This window comes from Callospermophilus lateralis, chromosome 1, assembly GCF_048772815.1.
Source record: "Callospermophilus lateralis isolate mCalLat2 chromosome 1, mCalLat2.hap1, whole genome shotgun sequence".
Taxonomy (NCBI): Eukaryota; Metazoa; Chordata; class Mammalia; order Rodentia; family Sciuridae; genus Callospermophilus; species Callospermophilus lateralis.
In genome coordinates this window covers 74930158-74954291 of record NC_135305.1, presented here as the reverse complement: position 1 = coordinate 74954291, position 24134 = coordinate 74930158, and the positions used below count along the sequence as shown (strand labels likewise).

General features: G+C 33.1%; 1 protein-coding gene across 1 annotated transcript; it reads left to right on the top strand.

Moving 5' to 3' along the window:
* The first annotated feature begins 4329 nt into the window (after positions 1-4329).
* On the top strand, positions 4330-18167 carry Agr3 (anterior gradient 3, protein disulphide isomerase family member). The gene is made up of 7 exons (XM_076863201.1): positions 4330-4435; positions 5635-5698; positions 15653-15705; positions 16196-16272; positions 16849-16912; positions 17365-17448; positions 18118-18167. Exons 1-7 carry the CDS (start codon positions 4330-4332, stop codon positions 18165-18167), a joined length of 498 nt encoding a protein of 165 aa, XP_076719316.1.
* Positions 18168-24134: the final 5967 nt, after the last annotated feature.

Genomic DNA, 24134 nt, shown 5'->3' with positions numbered 1-24134 from the left:
TTGCTTTATAAAAACTGGATATAAAATTAAAATTATAGATCCAGCTTCTTAACCCCAGCAGGAAAGATCACATTTGAATAGCATGTTCCAGGGAAAGTTCTGTTTAAGGAAGAAAGCACAATTAGACAAACACACAAATCAGTGGTGCAGTAAAAAAAATAATATAACCTGGCTACATGAGGTCTCCTCAGGATCACAAAAATGGTTCAGTTTGGAAAAATGATAAGCCTTTTTTATCGAATGGAGGAAATCCATATCACTCTTTACAAGAGATTTAGTTTGGGAATAATGGCTGCCTTCTCAACATGGTAAATAAATTCAGTACTGTATCTAAAGAAAAATACTAGAATCAGACCCTCCCTGATACCAGGGACAAGAAAGTCATCATTCCCATATTTGAGGACTGCATTTGTTAATATACTCAGAGAAAATAGACAAAGAAAGGAGGGGAGGACAGATGAAAAGAGGGAAGAAGGAAGGAATTCATGAATGATAATCTGTATTGGGGAGTAGCAAACTGTTTCTATAAAGACTCATTTAGTAACTATTTTGGAGTTCACAGGCTGCACAGTTTCTGGTACATATACTCAGCTTTACTGTTGCAGTGTGAAAGCAGCCTCAGATGGTATGTGAGCAAAGAACAAGGCTGTGCTCCATCCACTAAATCTTTATTTGTAAACAGTAAAATTTGAATTTTATGCAATTTTCATGTATCACAAAATACGATTCTTCCTTTGATTTTCCCCCCATCCATTTAAAAGTATAAAAGCCATTGTCAGATCCTGAGCTACACAAAACAAATGAACCAGTTGTTCACCCCTGCTTTAGATCATTTTAAGTAATTAATTAAATAATATCTATTAAATATAAACAAACCTATCTAATTGCGGTTTTTTTTTTGCACAAGATTGTAAAGACTGATCAAATGATGAAAATATTTAATTTTAAAACAGCATTTTTATTTCATTCTCAGAAAAAAAAGGATCTGATCTCTGTAGTGGTTAATTATATTCCTGTAAACAGAGTAACCCTTAGGAATTTCAATTTGCTTTGTATCTAATCTGCAAGCCTCCCAGAACTCTCATTGAGACAATGGCGTACACAGTTTCTACATTCATTTCCCACTCACCCCCCTCCTTTTTTTTTTTTTTTTTTTTGGTGCTGAACTCCAGCCAAATAATAAATTACCCTGGGAAATAAAAGGTAGGGGAGAAAGACACAAAGATGGTCTTTGGCCTCATTTTATGAGGACATTCGATCTTAATTTAGAGACGAAAGCTTTTCTACTGAGAGAAGCATGAGAACTAGAAAGATACAGAATTTCTCAGACAACCCTACTCTGGTAAGTTTGCAGGTGACAACACTCCGGTTTCTATAGGTGAGGTTGTAGGTCAGGTGTGTGGGTGTGTCTGTAAACCCACACCCCTTTTTAACCAGAAACGTCCAGAGCACACTTTCAGCAAGAGCACTGGCTGGTTCAGGTAAGCAAACAGTTTCCAGATGACTTAAATCAGCAGTCAATCTCTGTTATATTTAAATGATTAGTTTTTGCTCTTTGAAAGTGAGGTTTTCCAGAAAGGGTAGGAAAGTGAAATGAAATTATATTTTTCTTCCGGATTTCCTATGCTGATTTCATAGTTTTAGTCTTTATTTATAGTAATGATAGTAAACTTTAATTAAAAAAATAACTCTTTCAAAATTATGCTAGAAGTGACAATGGTTCTTTTATTGTACATTTTAATTTTTTGTTTTATTTTAAAACTTAGAAGTTTTTAACATAATACACAAGTAAGTGGTTTAGGTTAAATTACTTTTGAAGAGTGACATCCTGGTGTCAGAAAACGCTAACTAGCCAGTTCATAAAGCCTAATTTTAGATATTTGGTTATGCGCTTGCAAAGTATATAAACTACTGCAATGTCATATTCAGCTGTGCCCCAAACAGCTTAGCCTTGCAACTGATAGTAAAGGACCCTAAGCAAGACATTCTTTACCAATGAAAGTATTATTCAAAAAAAAGAATCAAGTGTATTGCTGTCATAGAATGTAGTTAATATCTATTTTAATTTATCAAACAATATAAAATAAAAACTTAAGATTTTTACTTTGAAAGTATTATTTGTATTATTTGGCGATAATACAAAAATACTTAAAAATAATGCAGGGGCTGGGACTGTAGCTCTGTGGCAGAGCACTTGCCTAGCATGTGCGAGGCACTGGGTTTGATCCTTAGTACCACATACAAATAAAATAAAGGCAGACTACAAAAAAATTTTTAAATAATAATATTTCAGTTCCCTTTCAACTATAAACGTGGTAGGTTTAAAATACCAGATATGATAAAGTTACATGTTCTTTTTTTTATGTAGATTCCACCACTTATTTCTGTTCCTAACAGAGAACCTTTCTAATGCTTTCTCCAGATTAACTTTTCATAGTTCTTCTTCACATCCAAGATCATAGAAGAATGTAAAGGCAATTTCAGACCCTCTTTTCAAGGAAAATGAACAGAAGTTTATAACAGTTTCCAAACAGTTTCAGGGTTTTTTTCTTTGTTTGTTTAGCCTACTGTAGTTCATCCATAGACTTTCTTGAAGCTACTAGAATCAGGTTAAGACCCTATTCTAGCTGGGTGCACTGGCACACACCTATAATCCCAATGACTCGGGAGGCTGAGGCAGGAGGATCAAGAGTTCAAAGCTAGCCTCAGCAAGGGCAAGGCGCTAAGCAACTCATGAGAACTATCTCTAAGTAAAAATACAAAATAGGGCTGGGTTTGTGGCTCAGTGGTAGAGGACTTGCCTAGCATGTGTGAGGCACTGGATTTAATTCTCAGCACCACATATAAATAATTTTTTTAAAAATAATAAAAGTCCACCAACAACTAAAAAATATTTTAAAAAAAGAAAAAGAAAAAGAAAGAAAGAAAAAGACTCTTTCCCAAGTTGCTTCAGTTTCTCCACCGCACCTCTCAACTCGACTAAACCTGCTCTTCCCACACCGGGATTTGGTCCCAGCATCAACTATCTCTATCCCTTACTAAAATCTCCCTTCTCTTTTGATTCAGCCTTTAAGATACAAGATGACCAGTCCCTAAGGTACAAGCTGACATTCTGAAATGTTTTATGGTTTAATAAGTTATACGAACTTAAATTGAGATCCTTATCAGATACTGTGGTTACTGTTTAACAAGGGTTTTAGTGTCTGTCTACAAAGAAAGTAATAAATGGGTAGGGAAGTAATTTAAATAAAGCTAACCTTAGTGTCAAATAATATCAACTCAGAGAGGAAACAGAAAATATACATCACTACAAAGGAGAAAATGCTAGAATGAAAGGAATGAGGAAATGTCTGCAGAAACCTAGAATCTGTAAACTTCACTGCAAAGTTGCTGCTCCCCCATGCTACAATTGCTATTTAACACTGACTACAATATTACAGATGTTTTGCCAATGCTAAGACATTGTGTCTTATTAATCTTTCAACTTTTCGTAATACCTATTACAGTTAAATATAGCAACTTCTGTGTTTGAGCAGAATTTATAAACAGTCTTTTACTGTATTTTGGTCAGGGAATCTCATTATTTTGGTGGGGAACTCACTACTGAATAACACAAGTCAATGAGAAAAATGACAATGAAGTTAAGTGAATATATAAACATGAAGGATATGGGTCATTTATTTCTATTTTTAATTCATAGCAATTGAAAATATTTGATTTTTAAAAAGAGCTGAATTTATAAACTGAGGGGCAAAAGGCTGAGTATCTGTTGACATGTGACTACAGAGACAAGACTGATCTATACTCAATTTTTCCTCTGATTTCCATTTTAAGCAATGTTTCTTGGTGCCTAATCTCATTTTGATATAGAGTTAGAGTGTTCTATTAGACTGTTAGATTCAGAAGAAGCAAAAGACAAAGACCATTCCTGCATGCTAAAGTCACTTTGAAGTTGAAATGTGATTAACACCATCTTAGTTGAGTCTCACTGGTAGGCTGTGTGCACTACAGGGCAATCCAGAAGCAGAATCCTGAGTCCTCATCCTGTTCTCTTTCAACTACATCTCACCATGACCAGGGTGTACAGAACCTGACTTTTTGCCACCTGTACATTTGCTAAATTAATTGAATTTTTAAAATATTTTTAAAATAAAATGTGAACCAAAGTTGTAGGTGGTTACACTGTGTGAAATTAAAGAGCAACCTGTCAGCACAGGTTCTGTCCAGCTCTTAGCCAATGTCTTTTAATCACAGCCTGAAGGAAGCCACTAGATACTGAAAATGCCTTTTGTCATCTAGCTTCTTCTGAGGGGTTCTCTGGAAGACATCATGTTACACTCAGCTTTGGCCCTGTGCCTCTTATTTATCACAGTTTCTTCCAGCCTTGCCCTTGTAATCAGAAAGGAAAAGAGACCTCCACAGACCCTGTCAAGAGGTACTGTAATCTCATTTTATTTTCTAAATTCAATCACTTGGATTGCTTTTAAAAATACCTAATATTTTCACTAGTATGAAGCAAAGAATGAACTAGATGTTTGTTGCATATGACAAACTTGAGTTAAGAAAGAAAGAAGGAACCAATTAAGATTTTAGACAGTGAATCAAACTAACCCTCAAATAATAATAATTTTTGTATCTTTTGTAGAAATAGTGGGGAATTGATTTGATACCTATGATTTGGTAATTAGAATCCTAGAAAATTATTGCTCGATATGTCATAATGATATCCTAAAAGCAATTTAAGATTCAGAATTTGCTTAGATTCCCAGTCTTCTATTTATTAAGGCAAGAAAATAATTTGGAATGATTTTATCCAAGGTTACTCAGAAAATTATACTTCATCCCAAAAGCTGAGAATTTTGGTTAACCCTGTTGTTGCTATAATGACTCTGGAAATAACTGCAGTTTTAGACATCAATCTAGACTTGTTATTGGGTACTGATTTAGAAAACATTTCTAATTTTGTACTTACTATTTTTACTTTGTCCTAAGAAACTAATATATCTTCATGTAGGAAAAGAAAGTGTTCTGAAGAAAAAATTTTCAGAGTTGGTTCTTATCTTTCCAATTAACAAAATCATTTGTCCCCATGTTTAATTCAAAACTATCAGTATAATCACAAAGTACTTGACCACTATTTGGTAATGTGAATTGGGCAAACAAATTGAGATCAACCATAGTGTAATTTCAAATTCTAAAGCACTGCCTGATTTTCCAAGTCCATTCATTTCTTAACAGATGTACTGAGTACCATCCAAGTACATCCATCATTATTTACTAAGTTAACTAATTCAACTTCAGTTGAACCATCATACTATTTACTAGAAGGCAATACTTTTTTGTTAAAGTAGTAAAAATGGAAAATATTTTCCTAGATATAATTTATTATATAGATCTTATCAGGTTCAAGGCCATGGGCCTATTTGACTCACAGTCCTAAATCCTTCATACTATAATCTAAATGGACAGCACTCTTTGTAAGCCAGTTATAAATGTGTATCCTTAACACCACATGCTAGCCAACTGCTTAGTAGCTAAGTTAAATGTTGGTAGTTAGATATCTGCTTACCAAAACCCACCCAGAGCTCTTCTGTAGTCCTTAATTACTACATTGATTTCTCCCTTCTACTTCAGGATGGGGCGATGACATCACTTGGGTACAAACTTATGAAGAAGGTCTCTTCCATGCTCAGAAAAGGTAAAATACCTCTCAGTTAATTTTTATAGATTATACAGATAATAAAGTACTCATAAAAGTACTCAAAACAGGCACATAAGCTTTTGAAGGGTTGCCACACATATTTGTTCTACTCTTGTATTTGGTTTGAAAAAATAGTTGCTGTTAGAATAGATTTTTTTTTTAGTTAAAAAAAGGCTATAAATACCACTATATTAAATTCTTCATCACCTTAGCAAGCTTTTGAATATAAGTTGTATAAACAAAACAGTATTACTAATTAGGCATAATATAAGCTTAAATAGGAAATTGATTTAAGCCAACGATCCTTCAGCTTGTCTGTTTATCAAAACAATCTGGGGCCTTTTTTCAAACTCATATTCATAGTTGATCAACCAAGTACTCAATGGCCAAAAGTTTTTTGTTTTTTGTTTTCTTTTTTTAAGAAAGAGTGAGATAGAGAGGGAGAGAGAGAGAATTTTTTTAATATTTATTTTTTAGTACTTGGCGAACACAGCATCTTTGTTTGTACGTGGTGCTAGGATCGAACCCAGGCCGCACGCATGCCAGGCGAGTGCGCTACCACTTGAGCCACATCCCCAGCCCGGCCAAAAGTTTTTATCCTTAAAGACCTATTAAATATTTGAGAAACCTTGTATTTTTTAAATCTCCCCAAGAATTTATCAAATATCTAAAGAACATCCAATTCCAATATTCCTTCAAGAAATAATATACCAAATTAAATGACAATTGGTTAAGATTCTCAAAACCGGCAAATATTACAAAAAAAGAGAAGTCTACAGAATATTATTTCCAAATATTAATGTAACAAACAACATATCAGTAAAGTACAGCCTTGATAAATGAGGTTTAGTCTGAAAGTTCCAGGATTTAAGACATTAAATAAAATAATTTAATATGTATAAAGAGGCAAATCATACAGTATCTTTCATCTCCACAAATGCTGGAAAGATGTTTAATAGAATACAGTATCTATATCTGAAATTTTTAAGCTGATATTTTAAAATATTAATTGATTTAAACTGAACTTAACAAGAAAAAAATAAAAGTTAATATCGTGTTTACTGGGATAACAAAGAGAAGTCCCTCATTCATGTCTGAATAAGATGTCTCCCATAGTATGCTGATTTTAAGTCCTCTGGGTACTAGAAGAATGAGAGGTTTTATTCCATTTTTCGTATGATCTATCAAAATGCATTCTACTGTCATGTATAACTAATAAGAACAAATTAAAAAATCTAAAAAAAAAAGATGCTTCTCATCAGCACAACTATTAACTATTATTCTGGAGGTATAGACAATGAGACTAATTGACGGTGTAAAAATATAAAATTTGGAAAGGAGAGGATACACGTATCCTTGCATATGATGCCTGCATACATGAAAAACTGAAGGAAAATAAAAACTAGATGGAATAATGAAAACTCAAACTACATGAGAATAAATTAACATAGAAGTCAATAACAGAACTTAAATACATGAGAGTACATTCAAAAAATTTTAAAATATCCTACTTAAAATGGCAACCAAAAAGTTTAAATACCTCAGAATAAACTTGGCAGAAAATGTAAAAAAGTTATTGAACTAAAATTAACTTGATAACCTAGAAAACTTAATTCCTATATACAAAACTTACCAAGACTGAAGCATGAAGAAATAAAAAAACTGAATAAACCAATGAGCAAAGAGATTTTATTCATAATAAAAATCTCCCATCAAAGAAAAGTTAAGGATCTGAAAACGTTACTGCTGACTTCTACTAAGCTTTTAAAGAACTAATACTAATCCTTCTAAACTCTCCCAGAAAATTGAAAAGACTATTGCAGGGCTGGGGTTGTGGCTCAGTGGCAGAGTGCTTGCCTAGTATGTGTGAGGCAGTGGGTTCAATTCTTAGTACCTCATATAAATAAATAAATAAAGGCCCAGCAACAACTAAAAAACATATATTCAAAAATTTTTTTAAAAATTTAACAAAGAATATTGCAAAACTCATTTAGTAAGGCTAGCATTACCCTATTAAAAAGTCAGACAAGGACACTATAAAAAAGAAAATTAGTATTGGGGATGTACCTCAATGGTAAAGCACCCTGGGTTTGATTCCCAGTATTAAAACAAAACAAAAAACAAACCAAAAGAATGATTCACATGACTGAGTAGAATTTATCCCTGGGATGCATTTAACATATGTGAATCAGTAAATACGAGATACACCACTTTCAAAGCATGAAAGACAAAACTCGGATGATCATTTCAGTAGATTCAGAAAAGCATTTGACAAAATTCAACATCCATTTAAAATAAAAACTCTCGACAAATTAGATATAGAAGGGACGTGCCTCAACACAGTAAAGCCCTGTGATGAGCCCATAGCAACAATGTTCAATAATGAAAGGTGGAAAGATTTTTCTAAAAGATCAGGAATAAAACAAGGATGTCCACTCTTACCACTTCTGTTCAACATAGTACTATTAGAAGTTCTGTCCGTGTAATTAAGCAAGAGAGAAAAGTATCCAAATCAGAAATTTAATTTCTCTGTTTGCATGTGATAAAATCTTATACAGAATAAGCCTGAGAAAGATTCCACCAAAAGCCATTAGACCTAAAAAAAATGAATTTCATAAAGCTGCAGGGGACAAAATCAATATATGAAAATCAATAGTGTTTCCATACACTAACCATGAACCATACAAAAAAGAATCAAGAAATCAATCCCATTTATAATAGCTATCAGTGTATGTACGTACACACCGTCCCCCCACCTCTCAAGAATAGAGTTAATCAAGGTGGCAAAATATCTATGCACTGAAAACTATAAAACATAGATGAAAGAAACTGAAGAGAACACAAAGAAATGGGAATATCCAAGGACTGGAGAAATTAATATTGTTAAAATGTCCTCAGTACTCAAAGCAATCTATAGATTCAATACAATCCCTATCAAAATTTTAATATTTTCCACAGAAATGAATAAAAACTATCCTAAGAAGACAAAAATCCTGATAGTCAAAACAATCTTGAGCAGAAAGAACAAAGCTGGAGGCATCATAATTCCTGATTTCAAAATCAACTACAAAGCTATAGAAATAAAAATAGCATGGTACTAGCATAGAAACAAACCTATGTGTTTTTCCATGAAACACAGTGGAAAACCTAGATATAAACCCACATATTTATAATGAATTGTTTTTTGTTTTTTGTTTTTTATTTTTTATTTTTTTTGGTGCCAGGAATTGAGTCAAGGGTCATCCTCATGTCAAGCATATGCTTTTCCACCGAGCAACACCCCTAATCTGTAGTCAATTGATATTTGATGAAGACTCTAAGGATACACAATGGGATAAATCAGTCTCTTCAAAAAGGAGAGCTTGTAAAACTAGGTATCCCCTAGCAGAATAATTAAATCAGAACTTCAACTCATACCATACACAAAAATCAAGCAAAAATGGATTAAAGATTTATTTATTTACTTACTTATTTGGGGGTATTACAGGTATTGAACTCAGGATAATTCGACCACTGAGCCCATATGCCCAGTCCTATTTTGTATTTTATTTAGAGACAGGGTCTCACTGAGTTGCTTAGGGCCTCGCTTTTGCTGAGACTGGCTTTGAACTCTTGATCCCCCTGCCTCAGCTTCCTGAGCTTCTGGGATTACAGGTGCATGCCACCACAACTGGCTTGGATTAAAGATTTAAATGTTAAGACATTCAACTGTAAAATTACTAGAAGAAAACAGGAAGCAAGCTCCATGATATTGGTCTGAGCAATGATTATTTGAATAAGACCCCAAAAGCAGCGGCAACAAAAACAAAAACAGAAGAATGGCATTACATCAAACAAAAAAGTTTCAGCACAACTAAGGAAACAATCCACAAAGTAAAGAACCTGTGGAGTGGGAGAACATATTTGCAAACCTTGCATCTGAAAAGGGGTTAATGTCAAAATATATCAGGAACTCAAATTACTCAAGAAAGCAGGTAATGGGCAAAGTAGACATACAAATGGCCAACAGATAAAATACCCAACATCTCTCATCATCAGAGTAATACAAATTAAAACCACAGAAGATATTACTGCATCTGTTAGATCAGCAATTACAAAGAAGATGAAAGATAGCAAGTGTTGGCAAGGATATGGAGAAACCCTTGTACACTGTTGATGGGATTATAAATTAGCATAGTCATTTTGGGAAACAACATCATTTCCTCAAAACGCCAAAAATAAAATTACCATATGATCCAGCAATACCACTACTGGGTATGTACACCAAAGGCATGCTGTGGAGACATCTGGACTCCCTTGTTCATTGCCACACTAGTCACAATAGCCAAGATATAGAAACTACCTGTGTGTCCATCTAGGGATAAATGGATTTATAAAATGTGGTATATACTCATGATAGAATATTATTCACCTTTAAAAAACTAAATTCTCTGAGTTGCAACAATATGGATGAACCTAGAGAACATTATGTTAAATAAGCCAGGCAGAGAGAGAGAAAAACTATATAAAATCGCCTATATGTAGAATCTAAAAAAGTTATATACATAAGTAGAAAGGAGAATGGTGGTTGCCAGAAACTGGAGGAGGCAAAGGGGAGGATAGGAAAGGAGAAAGGTTGGACAGCAGGTGCAAAGCTGCATTTAGATGGGAGGAGTAAGTTCTGATGTTCTATTGCACAGCGAGGTAACTATATTCATAATAATGTAGATTTCAAAATAAATAGAAAGTTTTTAAATAGTCTCACCATTAAGAAATGATAGTTATTTGAGTTGACATTTAGGCTAAAAAGAAGCAGCCAAAAAATAATGAAAAAATGCTCAGCCTCACTAATCACAAGAAAATGACATATTAAAACCACAATGAAGTTTCAGTTCACACCTTTAGACTGGGTATGATCAAAAAGATGAAAACTAACACATTCTGGCTAAAACATAGAGAAAAAGGAACCCTTGCTCATAGTTGATGGGAACATAATGTAGTACAAGCCATTAAGAAAAACAGTATGGAGTTTCCTCAAAAACTTAAAAAGTAAAAGCAAAATTGATGGACACACAGGTATATATCTAAAGGATATAAAATCAATATGTTGAGAATCTGTATTTCCATGTTTATTGCAGCACTACTCAGAATAGCCAAGACATGGAATCAGCCTAAGTGTCCATAAACAAATGAATATGGAAAATATGGCACAAACATACTATGGGGAATTTGATTCAGTCTTTGAAAGAATGAAATATGGTTATTTGCAAGAACAAGGATGAATCTGGAGGATATTTTGTCATTTGAAATAATTCAGGCACAAAGCAACAACTATCACATGATCTAACTTATACGTGGAGTTTTAAAATGTCAAACTCAGGGACTGGGGATGTGGCTCAAGCAGTAGTGCGCTCGCCTGGCATGCGTGCGGCCCGGGTTCGATCCTCAGCACCACATACAAACAAAGATGTTGTGTCCGCCGATAACTGAAAATAAATAAATGAATAAAATATTAAAATTCTCTCCCTCTCTCACTCTCTCTTTAAAAAAATAAAATGTCAAACTCAGAAAAATGTAATCATGGTTACCAGAGTATGACAATGGAGAAGAGGGTAGTGGTGAGACACTGGTTATAAGACACACATTTCAATTAGGAAGAATATATTCAAGAGAGACATTATGCATCATGATGACAATAACTATTGTCATATAGTTATTAATGTTATTTTGTTATTAACAATGTTATTAACTAATAACATTATATACTTGAAAATTGCCAAGAGAGTATATTTTACTTGTTCTTATCATAAAAAAGTATGTGAAGAAACGCTTATATTTAAAAACTTGATTTAGCCACATCATAACATAGAGATGTATCAAAATATCATGTTATACACAATAAATATAGAAAACTAATATAAACATCAATATCTGCAATTCTCCTTGTCAACTAAATTGGTCATCTGTTACTAGAATATTTTACATGATGAGTGGTAGGAAACATAGATTTTGAAATAGTTAGTACTAAGGAGAATTTGGTAACCATCTGTGAAAATATTAAAAAATTGGATTCTTACCTCACACATTTATACCAAAACAGATTACAAAGATGAATTTTATAAAAATTAAATAATTAAGGTACTAGAAGATACTATTTCAAACATGTACTTAAGTTCTTATAATAAGGGAAGTCTAAGATTAGGGTGAGATGAAAATAAAGCTATTCAATTCTCATTCTAGCTCCTCCTCTGGCCTTACCACATTCCTGCCCTTAATTGTGGCCCAGTTAAAAGGAGAAAATAAAAAGAAGCAACTAAAATATGTAGTATATTGAATACATGAATTTTCTGAATAACAAATAAATACACATAAGCAAAGGAAGAAGGCAGAGAGAGAGGAGAACTGTAGTATATATTACAAAGGTGAATTTCTCTAGTATACAAAATATTCCTAAAAATTAATAGAAGTTCAAGTCAATAGAAAAAAAAAAGTAGCAAAGGATGTGGTAGTTTCAGAACAGAAAAATAAGTAACTCACACATAAGATAGGCTGATTTATAAGATAATAAAACCACCTTAACTTCTGTCTTACTACTGGATTAAAAAGTTTAAAACTTGAGAACTAGTTTTAGTGAAAGTAGAGGAAGTAGTTACCATTCACATTACCCGAGTGAATATGAATTGGTACAGCTTTTATGCAGAATATACATCAAAATTATAAATGCACATATTCTTCAACCTAGAAATTCTGTTTCTGAAACTTATTCACAGAAATACCTACCCATCTATAAAAGCATATGTAACTACATATTCACTAAAGAAATGTTTATATAAATCTAAATGTTTAGAAGCAATCTAAAATGGGAGATTGGAACAATTTAAATACCCGTCTTCAAGAAGACTGATTTATATTAAAATATATCCATTTAATGGAATATTACACAAAAGGATCATATCTATGATACATTTTTGCAAATACATGTGTGTTTGTATTTGTGGGTTTTATTTTATTGTATTTTTTAGATAGGGTCTTGCTAAGGTTCTCAAGCTGACCTCCAAACTCAGGATCCTCCTGCTTTAGTCTCCTGAGTAGTTATAATATAGGCATATGTCATTTTACCCAATCTGGTTTGGTTTGTTTTTTTTCCCTTGCAGTACTAGGAATTGAACCCAGGGCTTTGTGCATACTAACCAAGTGCTGTACCATTGAGTTACATCCACAGCCCTATTTTTTTTAATTTAAAGAAAGAAATATGTATATATGCATGCACATACATGTGTACATGAATCTGGACTTATACAATATATATACATACTCAAGAAAACCTCTGGAAGGGACCCTGAGAAATACTACTACTACTTACATATGGAAGACAGCAGGGGGAAGAAGAATTTTTACCACTTTAACTTTTGAATTTTAAACCACCTGAATTTGTCATCTATTTTTTTAAAAAGTAGAGAATTATGAAGATTATTCACCAAATGATGATAAGCATTTGAGCTTTTGCAGGCTCTAATTCTAGAGTCTCTAAAGTACAACTACTAATACTCTTTCTCTCAACTTAGGTTTCTTACCATCTGAAGTGCCAATCCACAAGGTTTTAACTAAGAGGCCACCCACCCTTTTTATACACTGTGAAAGCTAAAAATTATTATTACATTTTAAAATGTTTAATAAAAATCAAAAGAATAATATTTTGTGACATGTGAAATTCAAATTTTAGTGCCCATAAAATAAAGTTCTACTGCAACAGCCACACTTGTTTTTTAAACATATTCTTTACGGCTGTTTCTGTGTGATGATGGCAGAGTTGAGTACTTGCAAATGAAACCATGTGGCCTACAAACTCTCAAATATTTACTTTCTGCTCCTACTAGAAAAAAAAATTTTGGGAGCCTTATTTTAGACTGTTGCTACTTCTGCCAAAAATGTTCCTGTGCTTTTCTTGAAATGAAAGAGTGTCTCCGTTTGAATGTGTGAACAGCTCATTCATAACTGAACCCTTAAGAGTGAGTCTTCTATGTGCCTGATAAATTTTTCCTTGGATTCAAATTGCCCAGAAATTTAAAGGTCAAGTTAGTTCTCCAAGAGTTACTTCAATCCCTTTTCCTGAACACTGCTGGGCTTGTTTCTAGCGGTTGTGCAGTTGCTGGGAAGAAACCGTCAAGAAAACAGGACTCAACACTAAACTGTTGGTCTATGTCTCAGGACAACTATACCCCTAAATTCAAACAAAGAGGTTGTCTAATGGCAAAATTACTTGGTTGATGCTTATAATATCTGAGTTCCAGAGCTGAGAGAATAGATTTTAAGTGTTATCACCATAAAAAAAAATTCAATAAATATTCTTACACTTAGTTTTCACAAAAAGTGGGGATAATATTTCATTCGTTGGATCTCTAGTCTTTTTCACCAATAAGTTTGAAGTTATTGGAAAATGCCAGCTTTCCAGCTATGTTATAAATCTTCACAGGTAAGTTGTAGGGTTTATTCTTACCTAAAATTTACTTAAATCCCAAATTGGAAGATTAAAGAAAATTATTAACAGTTCAAAGTTTATGTTTAACACTTATTGAAACTGAAATATTGGGTACAGCATAGACTTGTGCAAGGAGAGCAATTTATATGATTATATCTGTTAATTATATTTTTAAAAGACTTATGCTGAATATATCAGAATCCATCTCCTTTGATAATCACAATATTCTCAGGATTAAAGCTGCATTTTAAAATTCATCCTAAATATCTTAGTCTATTTATATCGCTATAACAAAATACCTGAAGCTAGGTACGTTATAAAAAGAGGTTTCTTTAGTTCACAGTCAGGGAGGTTCAAAAGTATGGCCCCTGCATCTGCTTGAATCTGGTGAGGGACTCATGGCAGATGGCATCAGACAGCATGAGTGCATGTAGAAAGGAGAAACAGTGGAAGTTCCAAGCTCACTGAGAACAATGCATTCTTTTAGGAACTAATCCAATCCCAGGAAACCAGACCCACTTCAATGAGACAGCACTAATACTTTCATTAGTGTGGAGCCCCATGACCTCATTACCTAATAAGTAGGCCCCACTCTTACCACCACCACACTGGGCACCAGTCATTCAGTACAAAACCTTTAGGGGAACAAACCACATCCAAACCATAACATATCGAAATCATAGTTGTTACACCTTACTATAGTTAATATTCTCATTATTCTTTTAAAGCAAAGAGCAAGGAAGTAAATTAGTAAATGCTAACTCAAGTACTGCCATTAAAACTTTTTTTCAGAGTTAAAATCAAAATGACCCTGAAAAATGTATTCATATGAAATCTTCCATTAGGTTGTTTACAAATTGTAAATTGGTATAAGAAAGAATGTGGAAATTGTCAAATATTACTAGATTTTTTGTAAAAATAAACATTTGACGGTCCTGAAATCATATACCAAGTATTCATTGGCAATTAATATTTTGTTCATAATATCTTTTCATCTTTGGAGATAGAATTAATTTTTATTTATCTCACTGCACTATCATGTACATAAGACTCAACCACTATGTTTGTTAAGCTGCAGATTCCTGAACCTCATAGCTAGCAATTTTAATTGAGCAAGTCTAGGACAGTCTAGGCTAGCTCATAGCTAGCCTATGAATTTACATTTCTAACATGCTACTTGATGACCTTCATGCTGTCAGTTCTGGGGCCACATTGCTATAGACTACATTGCTATGATGTGTAAATCTAAGATTATAAATCTTACCAAATATAACAAAACTGGGCTGGGGATATAGCTCAGTTGGGAGAGTGCTTGCTTTGCAAGCACAAGGCCTTTGGTTCAATCCCCAGCACCACAAAAAAAGAAAAAATAAAAAAAAATAAATCCATGACCGTCTTAAAAACTAAACAAATAAATAACAAAACTTTGTCTAATTCCACTGTATGTTTTGTCTTGATGTTAATCTCCTGACATTTCCACACTGCCTTTTTAGTAACAAGCCATTGATGGTTATTCATCACTTGGAAGACTGTCAATACAGCCAAGGTAATTTTATTTCTGAGATCCTATTATATGTCCAATATGAAGTAGAAACGCGACTGATAAGAACAGTTATGAGGATACTACACAAACCCCATTTTAAAAGAGTACCACCATTTTACCAAGATGCTTGAAGCCCACAATGATTGCTAGAATGTATTTCTATCAAATGCCCTTTGAAATTTAATATCCCTTTTCCTCCCATAAAAAAAAAGCAGAGCAAGTGGGAAAATGTGCCGAAAGAACTTGTTTTAACCAATAAGTCAATAAGTTACGAGGAGTTAAAACTAGTGTCCCCATTAATGATTATTCCTTCATGTTTCCATGGACAGACTGTCACTCATTGCCTCCCAGTGAGGGACTAAGTGGCAAAAGGTCAAAAACCATTTACACCCACGTTATTGCTGCAAACAAATTTAAAACGCAAGGTTTATTTTGTAATGTTATATTAAAGATGTTTTGATCCTTAAAACTAAAATTTTATTTTCCCTCACAGCACTAAAAAAAGTATTTGCCCAAAATGAAGAAATACAAGACATGGCTCAGAATAATTTCATCATGTTGAATCTCATGGTACATGAACTCAACAATATTTTCTTTTTTTTTTTTTGTTCCATTATGATCTTAAAAAATAGCGGAATTGTGATATATTCATATGTGCATATAACAGTTCAGTCAGTTTCATTGTCCAGTACCTTTTTTTTTTCCTCCCTTCCTCTCTCTCCCTATTCCCATACTCTATTCTACTGATCTTCCTTCTATTTTCATGAAAATTCCTTTTCTACTTCTTTTTTACTCCGTGCTTCCATGTAGGAAAAAAAACACGACTCTTAAGTTTCTGAGTGTGGCTTATTTCACTAAACATGATGTTCTTCAGTTCTATCCATTTACCACAAATGATATAAATTTCCTTCTTTATGGCTGTGTAAACAATGTTTTCTTAATATCATAATTTAATGGAAGATTTGAATCATTTCATTCTATTTTCAAAACATACAGAGTTAAATATTGGTTGATATAGAATGTTATATAGAATCATAAAAGGCCAAAATTTACAATCTACTAAATTTAGTTCACATAAAATATTTTTATATTAACTATCAAAAATCAACTAATCCAATAACAGTCATTTCTTTCTTCTTCTGCTAGCATGAGACCACTGACAAGAATTTATCACCTGATGGGCAGTATGTGCCTAGAATCATGTTTGTTGGTATGTGTATAATCTCATTGTGTCGGATTTACAAAATTGGTATGATTCTAGGCATTCTTGATTCTATTTGTTTTTAAATGCTAACTCAAATACTATTATTTTTAAAGGGAAGTCACTTCTAACAAATTATATTATGTTATTAACTCTATAATAAAATTTCACTATATTACTTGTAAAGTTTATTTTTAAAAAGCAACTTATGCTATTAAATCAATATCCCAATGTACTTCTAGTACAGTGCCCCAGACCAGTGAGAATTATAACAATTATAACACACTAAAAGGAAAATTTAGGTTAATTCATCATGAATTCACATGTATAGAAATTAATTTTGCTTATAAATTTATTTGACTTTTGTTTTAGAGTAGGAGGGGGAAAATGATTTTCAAAACATATTTGAATAGTATTTCAGTGACTTGTTTTTTTTGTTTTGTTTTATTTTTTCTTGACAGACCCTTCCCTAACAGTCAGAGCTGATATAACTGGAAGATACTCTAACAGATTGTATACATATGAACCTCAGGATTTACCAATATGTAAGTATTAAGAATTGCCTTGGACAGTGTAATAGCTGACCCCTGACTGTTAAAAGGGCCAATGAAGGCCTATATCAGCACTGTCACAAACTCCTACCTCCCACCAAAATCTGAATTTCTGGGGCTCCCCAGAATCTCAGGGATGCTAAAGAATTCTTGTGATCACTAAATTCTGGAACAACTGGAGAGAACTTTTTATACATTACAATGACACAACCTCAAGGTAGTGCATTCTTTAGGTTTAAAAAAAATCACATATGATTTCCTCAAATTACATCAGTGAAATGTTTTTGTCTTCCTTTAAGGACTATGAGCAAGAAGGTAGAGACTTAGGACTTCAATCCATTTTTTACAACCTCTACTATTAGCTATATTAAATAAGACAATTATGCCTCACAGATCCAGCAATACTGGGTTAGTTAATAACTGATTAAAGAGAAAATACCTACTCCCTCTGATAAATTGTTTATCATAAAGAAATTTGATCTGATCTAATCTATAAATTCACATGTATAAAATTTAGCATAAAATTCTTCAATGTCAGTTGATGAATTCTCATGTTTTCAAAGCTATGAATTTAAATGGGCTTATTTCAGATCCTAGCAACAATTACTACATATGATTACTTTCATTTACTAATATTTCAATGTCTGTTTACTTCTATTTCAGTGATAGAAAACATGAAAAGGGCATTAAGACTTATTCAATCAGAGTTATGAAGTATAATGGAAAATGTCTTTAATTCTGAGGTCAAATACCATGAAGAAAACCTCTGACTCACTGACAAAACCTAAATGTGCAAATATACGGATTTTGTAATGCTATTTAGATATTTTAAATGTGTTTTAAATATGCTTGTGACGATATAATGATATTTCAATAAATGTTGTTAAGACATGAACATGACAATGTAGTAGTTCAACTTCTATTTGCATCAATAGCAAGAAAGCTTGTGTAAGCCAAGAGTTAGAAAAGAGGTGTCTATTCTATTTCCTCACATCTCACTCTACCAACAACTCATCTAATTTTACATCTAACCTCTCCACTGTATTTATCACACTAGTGTACATCATAAATGATCATAAATGATCTTCATGGTACCAAAGCAAATTATGCATTTTGATCACTTCTTATTTGAATAGCATAATTCAGAGATAACCACTTACTTCTTTTCCTTCTTTATATTTAGATATACATTTATAATCCAATTACAACAAATTTACAATATAATTTAAGAATTCAATTGTATGTTTTCCTGAATTATTGAGCAGGTACTTTAAACTTTTAATATTTTAAGAACAGTGTAACTTATCCAGTAAGATTGAAGCATTTCTCCACTTAACTAGGAGAAAAGGATTCTGTTTTCATTCTGAAATGATCAGATATCCAACTACCAATTTAGTTCTTCACAGGAAGCTTCCAGAGGATCAATCATGTCTTCTACTCCCTTAAATAACATCAAAATTCCTGCTAATAGAAATTCCATAATCAGCCAGGAGGAATTATCAGAAGATAGAAAATGTTTTAGGTAGGCTAAACTTTTTCTGGCCCATAGAATTTGATTGCATTTGACAAAATCTGAATTGTTTTGAGATATAAGAGTGTACTTTTACATATGATAGATATACAATGTCTATAATCTAGACATTTGAATAATTCCAATGTTTGATGAGCCAGAGAAAGAAATGTTTCCACCATTCTGTCATTTTTAAGTAGATCTTTACTAAACTTATCTATTTGAATATAAACAGCTTATGTGACCATTAGTACTAAATATCCATGTATTCTTATTTGGCAAACAAATATTAATATTCTATTTTAATTTTTATACCCTATCTTATTTTTTTATATTAAACTCTGGAGTTAATTTCTTAAATGAATGCTAGATATCCAAATGCACTGGCATTCTCTGACAATAATTTAAATTTAAAGACTAAATTAAAAATTAAATACTAAATTTAAATACTAAAGTAATAAACTTGATTTCATTTTGGCATAAAACACATAGAGGTAGAAAATGTGGCAGTCATTTTCTGTGAACTACAGAAGAAATCAGTTCATAATTATGTAATAAATAACCCTAAACATTCACTTATTTTTCTTGAGTGTAAAGATGTTATTAAATGATAAATTGTTCTTGATGATAAAAATAGATATACCGTTATACTTTAACATACATTTATTATTCATGATTGTATAAACTAACAATATTATATACATAATTATTTTATAACATAAATCATATCAGTAAATGTACCTTGTAACCAACTTTTCTTTCTCTATCCTACTTTACAAATTAAACTCTATATTCTAGTTGATATTTCTAGCTAGTATATTCACTATACAAAAGTGCATGCTTTGATTTCATCATCTCTAACTTTGCCCCTGCTTTTGAAATGTAGGACTATACTCTGTGTTGGAGGAAGTACATGTATAATGTACTTCTATTTATGCTCATAACCTCCAAAACATTATTTCTTCCCTAAAACATTCAAGGAAAAAAATCACTACTATCAACTATCTGAAATAGTACAAACAGTTCTGTGTGCCTAGGCTTTTGTATAAAGGAGCTTTCAGAGACCTCATTTGCATTTCAAAGAGAGATAAGAGTCAAAAATTTATCTATTAACTATTACCTAGAATAGGGTTGTCAGGTGAGCACGAGGCATTCAGCTAAATTTAAATGAGATAAACAACTTTTTCAATATAAATATGTCTTGTACAATATTTGGGATATACTTATACTAAAATCTATTTGTTTTTTCTGAAACTTCAGAATTAACTGGATAACATTTCTTTTTAGGTACTAATACTAGCAATCCTGCTCATATTTATTGTACTAGAGCTTCCTTTTTTTTTTTTTTTTGTCTCAAATAACATTTATATTTCAAGTCAATATCTCAATTTCTGAAATCAAAACACTCTGAATTAATAATTTTATAGCTTTTAATTCTTCCCAATTATCCAACATCTAATCTCTACTCTGCCAGATACTATATTTGGTATTGTGGATCTAAAGATGAAATAGATAAAAATGAGGCAATCTTGTTCCCCCTAAAGAAATCATTTGAGTGGTAAGATACACATATCATGGACAGGAAGCAACTCCTTATCAAACAATGTAAAAGAATGATGTGGATCAACACTGAGATGGCCCAACTGTCTAATAGGGCTATCAGGCTTCACACAAAATGCCTCATCCATGAGTCTTAAATGGTATGTCTTCCATCATTACAGAAACCAAAATGATAAAGTAGCAAATAAAGTATACTGTAGGGCTAAGGAAATTCTTGTTCATCAGTTTAACCCTAAAACATAAAAGTATATGAAGTTTTTTTATTAGGGCCTTCAAAATTTTAGAGTTAACAAGAGTGTGCTAAGCTTCAAGAGAATTTACACTTTTAACACATTGATTTACATACACACAAAGATTTCTAAAGTTTTGCTTAAGATTTACAGTAATGCTTTCTGAAACAAAATTATATGCAATTTCATGCAAAATATTCATGAACATCCTTAATGAGTGAAGAATTCTTCAATAAGGATTTTTCTACATCTTAAATATGTTTCTTATACAATAGACACCTTTTTTTAATAAGCAGTTTTCTAAGAGCAAGAAAACTCTTAGAAGCAGAAAGATAGTTTCTTCCGCCCTCCTCCACTCTCTTTCACTCATACATACACACTCATTTTTTTCCTCAAAAAATAAATTGTATTGAGTATTGGGAGGACAGGGTTGTGAATAGTACCCACAACAGGATTCTTTTTTTTCTGGTACTATGGATTGAAACTCATGGAAACTCAACCCCTGAGCCACATCTGCAGCCCTATTTTGTATTTTATTTAGAGAAAGGGTCTTCCTGTGTTGCTTAGCACCTCATTTTGCTGAGGCTAGCTTTGAACTCAGGATACTCCTGCCTCAGCCTCCTGAACTGCTGGGCACAACAGGATTCTTTTAAACACCTGACTGACTGGTGTTTACAGTGATTCCATTTATGAATACCAGTCCACAAACATTTTCTGGACTAAATCTACTAAAATGCAATTGGATATTTTCTCCATACTTATTGCTACAATTTCTGAAAATATATTTATTTTCCAAAAGAGGTTGAATTCTGCTCCTCAAAAAAATTTGTAGGTTGAAGTCCTAACCCTTAATACCTCAAATACAACTTTATTTGGAAATAAGGTCATTGAAGATGTAATTAGTTAAGATGAGATCATACTGAAACAGGGTGGGCCCAATATAACTGGTGTCCACATAAAAGGAGAAATTTGAACACAGAGACATGCATACATAAGGAACACACATAAGTATGAAAGCACTGATTGAGGTCATGCAGCAACAATGAAGATTACCACCTAGCCTCTTGGGTGAGAGACGTGGAAGAGATTCTACTTCGCAGGCCTCAGAAGGAAGCAGCCCTGCTAAGATTTTGCTCTCAGACCTCTCACTTGCAAAATTGAGAGAAAATAAATCTACTTTTCTATGAGTGCCCTAGCAAAGCAGTACAGATGCTTTTCCCTCTCATTCCCAACTTATAGGAATCCATAATGGGTAAGGAAACACCAAAACTTCCCATCACACACTTCAAAAGAAGCCCTAAAAAAAAGGAGGAGGAGGAGGAGGAGGAGGAGGAGAAGCGCCCCCATTAAAATGAAAGAATCATTTCTCACAATAAGTTTGTCAGATTCTATTTCATCCAAACAAATATTAAAAGTTATTTCAATCCTCAAAAGACATTTCTATCACTGGTTAAGATAATCAAGTTTATGAAATGCCTACAACCAAAAATTCAAAAGCAAAAGTCATTCCAAAGAAAGAATTATTATAAATTGGTGTTTTTAGTTGTAATTCAAACAAACATATGTTGAACCTTCTTTGTGTTCCAGGAAAAAACTGAAGTCTTTGCATGAATTAGAATAGTAATAGCTCCCCACCAATGACAGCTAGGACTATCTTCATTTTACTTAGGAGTTAGGTGGGGACCGAAGATGTTCAAAAGCTTGGAAAGAGGTCACACTGCAAATTAGCAGTAGGTATCCAAATCCAACAATTTTGGTTCCTGTGTCCACAAATTTCACTGTCATACTGTACTGGTTTTGAATGATATTGGTATAACCAGTCTGGAAAGTAGTATGGGGATTCCTTTAAAAACTTGTAATGGAATCACCATTTGACCTAGCTATCCCACTCTTCAGCCTATACCCAAAGGAATTAAAAAGAGCATACTACAGGGACACAGCCACATCAATGTTTATAGCAGCACAATTCACAATAGCATAACTGTGGAATCAACCTATATGCCCTTCTATAGATGAATGGATAAAGTAACTGTGGTATATATACACAATGAAATATTGCTCAGCATCAAAAGAGAATAAAATTATGGCATTTTCAGTAAATGGATGGAGTTGAAAAATATCATGCTAAGCAAAGTAAGTCAATTCCCAAAACCAAAGGCCGAATGTTTTCTCTGATAAGTGAATACTAATCTATAATAGGGGGAAAGGCATAGGATGGATAGAGGGAGGGAAGGGGAGGGGAGATGGGAGTACATAAGATGGTGGAATGAGACAGACATGATTACCCTAGGTACATGCATAATTGTACGAATGGTGTGACTCTACTTTGTACAACCAGAAGTGAAAAATTGTGCTCCATTTATGTACAATTAATCAAAGAGCATTCTGCTGTCATGTATAACTGATTAGAATAAAACATATATGATTAAATCAAGCTCATGTTTATATAACACAAAAACTATTTAGACTATGTCCTTTATTAAAGACAGTTAATTAACATGGATTTCATTTATGTTTTAGAGAAAATCATAGATAATCCTTTCATGCTCAGCCTTAAGCCTCTACCCATCTCCAGCAAATCAAAGGAGAAAGTTCAACCTCTGTGACTTAGGGTAACTGTGATGCTCAGCATGGGTATCTTAGAATGAGAAAGGACAGAGTAATATTATTTCAATGTTCCACAGATACCATAGCCATTAAGAAATCACTGTTACCCATAGGGAAGTGTTAAAGAGGAGAGCTAAGGTTTGCATGTTTAATAGAGCTCGATAGATGCATCTTTTGTAAGGTGTTTGTGACTAATGGCATTTGTACTTTAACAGTTTTAACAGTGAGAAGCTGGGGAGCCGGGTGCAGTGTTACACACCTGAAATCCCAGCAGCTCAGGAGGCTGAGGCAAGAGGATTGCAAGTTCAAAGCTAGTCTCAGCACAGCAAGGCACTAAGCAACTCAGTGAGAGACCCTGTCTCTAAATAAAATACAAAATAGGGCTGGGGATCCCTGGTACCAAAAAAAAAAAAAGAATAAGAAGCAAATGGGGAATAATTTCAAAGATTTCGAGGTTCCAGGTAGTGATAGTAAGTGATGAAAAAGAATAAGTGGGTCTTTCTACTACCCCTTACAACCACCTATTCTATCTACCTAAAACCTGGATCTGGTACCATGTTGAAATCATTGTTCTGATTTTATTAATCCTATGGAACTCTTAAAATTTTGTTTGTACTCATCAAATAACTATTTGATATCCTAAGATAAGTTGCAATTTGTCCCCCCCCCCCAAAAAAAAAGCCAGTTTAGCTTGATTTACTTCCATACCTAGATTTGGCAACTAACATATATAAACCTACATAAACTGTCCCAGGAATCTTAAATGATCATTT

What these genes read in the sequence shown, in the direction of transcription:
- Agr3 (XM_076863201.1), top strand. Translation starts at nt 4,330, where the DNA reads ATGTTACACTCAGCTTTGGCCCTGTGCCTCTTATTTATCACAGTTTCT. An exon ending in AGACTGTCAATACAGCCAAG is followed by an intron (nt 15,706 to 16,195) that starts GTAATTTTATTT and finishes TTTCCCTCACAG; the next exon opens with CACTAAAAAAAGTATTTGCC. An exon ending in GCCTAGAATCATGTTTGTTG is followed by an intron (nt 16,913 to 17,364) that starts GTATGTGTATAA and finishes TTTTCTTGACAG; the next exon opens with ACCCTTCCCTAACAGTCAGA.